The 4831-nt window shown below is 67.3% G+C and overlaps 1 protein-coding gene across 1 annotated transcript; it reads left to right on the top strand.

Annotated features, from left to right (window-relative positions):
* The first annotated feature begins 625 nt into the window (after positions 1-625).
* On the top strand, positions 626-4831 carry LOC148594992 (E3 ubiquitin-protein ligase PHF7-like). Its single transcript, XM_088522844.1, has 10 exons — positions 626-636; positions 2521-2644; positions 2732-2823; positions 2906-3007; positions 3265-3389; positions 3545-3707; positions 3787-3893; positions 3999-4109; positions 4294-4406; positions 4497-4831. Exons 2-10 carry the CDS (start codon positions 2611-2613, stop codon positions 4829-4831), a joined length of 1182 nt encoding a protein of 393 aa, XP_088378970.1. The 5' UTR covers positions 626-636; positions 2521-2610.

The following is a 4831-nucleotide window of genomic DNA, read 5'->3' as shown; positions in this document are numbered from 1 at the left end:
ATCCTGCTCTTGCTGCTCCAGCGTCCCCAGCCCTGCGACCAGAGGGCAGTGGGGTGGACCCGACCTCTGCAAGTCCCGTCCCTCCCTTCCCCATCTGCCTCTGGCCTCGCTGGTTGCCTTTCAGAGCTGGGGTCCTTAGTGAATCCCGAGGGGTTCGTGAGCCTTTGGGAGGGCAGTTGTGCTCCGGGCAGCCTCTGGCTCCTCGGGCGCTCACAGGGAGGTGGTGTGGGTGCTTCTGCCTTCCGTCACCTCCCGTCCCGCTGCGGAGAAACCAGCGGCTGCGGCTGGCCTGGAGCGACCGCACACTTGCACCCTGCCGAGCTCAGCTGGGGATATTTCACAGAATCCCAGAACAGCTGAGCTTGGAAGGGACCTCTAGAGACCATCTAGTCCAACCCCAATGTTCCAGCAGGCACACCCAGAGCACATGGTGGCATCCAGGCGGGTCTTGAAGGTCTCCAGAGAAGGAGACTCCACAGCCTCTCTGGGCAGCCTGTTGCAGGGCTCTGGCACCCTCACAGCAGAGAAGTTCTTCCTCACATGGGGATGGAACTGCCTGGCTCTCAACTTGCTCCCCTTGTCACCGGCCATCAGCGAGAAGAGTTTGGCCCCATCCTCTCTACATTCTCCCCTCAGGTACTTGTACGTATTGCTCACATCCCCTCCCAGTCTTCTCTCCTCCAGGCTAAACAGGCCCAGCTCGCTCACTCTTTCCTCATACGATAGATGCTCCAGCCCCTTAATCATCTTTGTGGCTCTCCGTTGGACCCTCTCTACATCTGGGAGCTTCAGAGCTGCCTTGAGCTCTCCAGTGTCTGCCGCACCGACCAGGTGCTGTCGGCCCACAGGGCTTTAGTGCTTTGAACCAGCCTGGCAGGGACGATCCCTTCGTGCCGAGGAGAAGCTCGACTCGGGCTCACTAGTGGTGCGTGGGAGGGAGAGATGGCTGCAGGAGGCAGCATCTGCCCTCAAGGCCTGCAGCAATAATTCCACCTTTCCTTTTACCCTCTCCTTTATGGTTGAGGAACGCCGGCGGGAGCTGAGGAGCCAGGGAAGCCCAGGCCGCCGTCGCGCACAGGGAGCTGTTCACGTTGCTGGTGCCTGCCCCGGAGGCCGCCTTTGCCCATGACGCAGGGCTTCTCCAGGCACAGCCGCCACTCTCCGCATGGCCACAGTACCATGGCCCAGGCGTTCCCCATGCAACGTAACGGCCCAGAGAGCGTTTCTGGAGGTGAACGGGCCACACGGCTTGGAAACCCGAGTCTCTGTAGGGCAAACGCAAAGACACGCGGCGCCACAGCCCGGCGACGGCGGCGGGAGGGCGGCAGGGCCCCACGAGCCGCGCCGGGAGGCCGCGGCCGCTCTGAACCGGTGCCAAGCGGTTCACAATTTGTGAGGCTGAAGGGCCTCTTGCTGGGGAAATGCCTGCTTTAGTGGTTAGCAGCCTGGAATCCTAGAGCTTGCTGCCCACATTGCTTCACCCTAGGCCTTTCCCGATGGCTCCTGTGGGCAAGCAGGATCTATCTCCTGGGCAAGCCCTGCTTCTTCTGGGGAAGGGATCCCCTCTAACAAGAGGGGGCTGTGGGGCTCGGGCCCCCGCCGAGCAGAGGGACAGGGACAAGATGGTTTGGAGCAAGCGTGGCTGGCAGAGAGGTGCTGCTTCCTGCTCGGCCTTGGCCTCACTCCCTCATGGCAGGGGCCATGGGGTATAGGAGAGGGCAGAGGGAGGTGCAGGCCAGCGGGACATGGGGGAAGGACAGTTCTGTGTCTCTGGGCTCCTGCTCTGCTCTGCCCGGGCCTTGGGGCAGACGGTAACCCTGTGCTGGCCCCGCAGGTGCTCCTCAGCCATGGCCTCCAAGTAAAAAGCCCCAGCCAGGAGCACCCTGTGGGCAGAGGCAAAGAAGCCAAGGCTGGGGAGGAAGATGGACCCTGGCAGCCCAGCCTTGCTGAGAGAGCTCTTGCCAAGAGCCGCAGAGCGGACAGCCCCGCTGGAGAAGCCGCCGCGACAGGCAGCGGTGGAGGAGGCCGAGGAAGACCCGGCTCATCTTCCTGCACATGGACGGCAGGGGGAATTTATTCTGCAGGCAGCAGGGCACCGGTGCCGTAGCCAGCGGTTGGCACAGGGCTCATCCCGCGGTGCTGTCCGGCCGGCTGCATGGGTGTCGCTGCCTGTGGCACAGGGGCCATCGTTCCTGTAGCTGCCCGTGTCATGACTCTGCCGCACGAGCACCGTGTCACAGCGGTACCCTGTGACACGGCCGTGCGGGCAGCACATAAGGGGCCGCTGGACGCCAGCAAGGCTGAGTTCGGAGGAAGCGCCTCCGAGCGGCTTGGGAAGGTCGGCGAGTGGATGCGAGCGGATGGCGGCGGGGAGCGGAGAGCAGACGCGAGAGGAGGCCACGCGAGCGGAGGGCTGGGGAGGCGGGGGTGGCGCGGACCTCGCGAGGCAGCCGCGGGGTCTCTGCCTGGCGGCTCCAGGCTCCCCTGCCCCGCTCTCACCCGGGAGCCCTGTCACCGCAGGGTCACCAGAGAAGGTCTGGAAGAGAACCCCGGCGCGTCAGTGCTAGGACTCTCCAGAGCGTTTGGTGGATCACAATCCCAAGTTTCAGGATGAAGAGGAAGGCGCCTGACTCTCGCGAGCAGGGTGAGGGCGCCGTGCCCGTCCCCACGTCTCCCTGCGCCCCGCGTGCTGCCGGGTGCTGAGCGGCGGGCGCCTTCGCTCTCCCTGCAGCGTGCGTGCTCTGCCGCCGGGCCGACGTCCCCGAGACCGTCGTCGGGAAGCGGCACAGGAAGCACGGCCTCTGCGTCCACGAGCGCTGCCTGGTGAGCTGCCCGGGGGCTCCTGCGCTGCCCAGGAACAGCCCCTCGGAGCCGCCCCTGAGCCCCGGCGCTGTCCCGTTTGCAGTATCTCGCCACCGGGCTGGCGCAGCGCGGCGCGGACGACCAGGGTATCTGCGGGTTCCTCCCGGCAGATATCAAGCGTAGTGTTAAGGCTGCGAGCCAGAAGGTGAGGCCGGGGCAGGGCCGGCAGCTCCGTGCGCGCAGAGGCTCGGGAGGGCCCAGCCAGGGGCGCAGGACACAAAGGCCGCGTTCCGAGCGGCTCCGACGACGCTCCCGGGAGCTCCGGTGGCTCCAGCGCAGGCAGCGACCTCGTGCGCGAGGAGGCTCTGCAGGACGGGAGGCGCCGGGGCCTTTCCTGGGGACGCGGGGCTGGCCGGGGAGGCCCAGCGCACGTCGCCCACGGGGCTGCCGCGCTCTCTGCAGAGCTGCTTCGTGTGCGGCGAGCGCGGTGCCTCCATCGACTGCCGGGGGAAGGGCTGCGGCCGCAGCTTCCACCTCCCCTGCGCCGTGGACAGCAGCTGCCTGACGCAGTTTTTCAGTCAGTACAGGTAAGGGCTGCAGGAGCCTCGGTGCGTCCCGTGACCCTGCGAGGGGCTACCAGAACCAGGCTGCGCAGGGCTCCTGGGGCCCCTCTGCCCGCCCTGCGGAGCCTGGCAGCCCCAGCGCTTCCTCACCCTGCTCCTCTCTGCCGCCTTCGCCCCAGATCCTACTGCTCGGAGCACCGGCCGCAGCAGAGCGTGCCCGTGACACCTGGTGCAGAAACGCTCTGCATCATCTGCTTCGAGCAGCTGGAGGACAGCCTCACCTTTGGCACCATGGTGTGCCCATCATGCAGAGGGGCCTGGTTCCACCGGGACTGTATCCAGGTAGGAGGTTTCGCCTGTCCCGGGGCACGGCCAGGGCCCAGCAGCAGCTGCTGCTAGCGCCGCTTGGCTCTCTGCACAGGGACTGGCTACCAGCGCGGGCCGCGAGCACTTCCGCTGCCCCGGGTGCAATGACAGGAGGAGATTCCTGCCAGAAATGCTCCGAATGGGGATCCTGGTCCAGTTCAAGTTGGTGTCCTGCTGCCCTCATGCCGGGCTCCCCACGGAGCTGGAGGCGGGATGGGAGCCAGGCAAGCGGGGAAGGCTCACGAGCTCCCCTTCCTTCTCCTGCAGAAACCCTGCCTGGGAGGACGGACGGTACGAGGAGCTGTACGACCGGCACAGCCAGTGCGACGCCAGCCGCTGCCTCTATCGTAGAGGGAGGCAGCGGGCGGAGGAAAGAGGGTAGGGCACCGAAGCTGCCTCTGGCAGCCGCCGGGATGGCTGCGGAGGCTGTCGCGCCGCGAGCAGGCGCTCAGCGCCGGAGCGGGGCCGGGCGCTGCCCTGATCTGCTCCCTTGGCCTTGGTCGCCCTGCCGGCATCGCGGCCAGCCCCAGCTGCCACAGCACCAGCCCGTTTGCTTGCCCAGGCCCTGGGAGCTCATCCTGTGCAGCTCGTGCGCAGCCAGGGGAACGCACCGGCGCTGCTCCGCACTAACGAGGGACACCTGGGAGTGCGATGAGTGTGCCGGCCTGGGCCCCGGTAAGAGGCAAAGCCCCGCGGCCCCGGGCTCGGGCCAGGGCCAGGCAGGGTCTCGCGGCCATGCCGCTCACTGTCCCTCTGCCCTCACAGCCCCCAGGGTGCAGCCACAGCCGCCCGATGCCGCCAGCACCAGCGCAGGAGCGGCGGCAGCTCCCGGCTCTGCTCGTGCTCCCACCTCCAGAGTGAGAAGCCGGCAAACACGCGCGTCGCCCTCCGGCTCTGTGACACCCTCGAGCTCGCCATCAGACGCGGCGAGCTCCGTAACCAGCAGCCGAGGGGAATCCGCGTCGGCTTCCAGCTCCCCGGCTCCCGAGAGCAGCCCCCAGGCAGCGCGGCCAGGACCGGAGCGGCGCCCAGGACCGGAGCGGCGCCCAGGACGCTCCCGCCTTGCCCAGCGGACCCGCCACCCGTACAGGCGGCCCTGA

Source organism: Tinamus guttatus, unplaced genomic scaffold (assembly GCF_059628265.1).
Source record: "Tinamus guttatus ecotype Peru unplaced genomic scaffold, ASM5962826v1 Tinamus_guttatus_pri_ptg000169l, whole genome shotgun sequence".
NCBI lineage: Eukaryota > Metazoa > Chordata > Aves > Tinamiformes > Tinamidae > Tinamus > Tinamus guttatus.
Note: the sequence above shows the minus strand (reverse complement) of the source record. Positions and strands in the feature narration are given on the sequence as shown.

What these genes read in the sequence shown, in the direction of transcription:
- LOC148594992 (XM_088522844.1), top strand. Translation starts at nt 2,611, where the DNA reads ATGAAGAGGAAGGCGCCTGACTCTCGCGAGCAGG. An exon ending in GCCTGACTCTCGCGAGCAGG is followed by an intron (nt 2,645 to 2,731) that starts GTGAGGGCGCCG and finishes CTCTCCCTGCAG; the next exon opens with CGTGCGTGCTCTGCCGCCGG. An exon ending in GGGATCCTGGTCCAGTTCAA is followed by an intron (nt 3,894 to 3,998) that starts GTTGGTGTCCTG and finishes CTTCTCCTGCAG; the next exon opens with AAACCCTGCCTGGGAGGACG.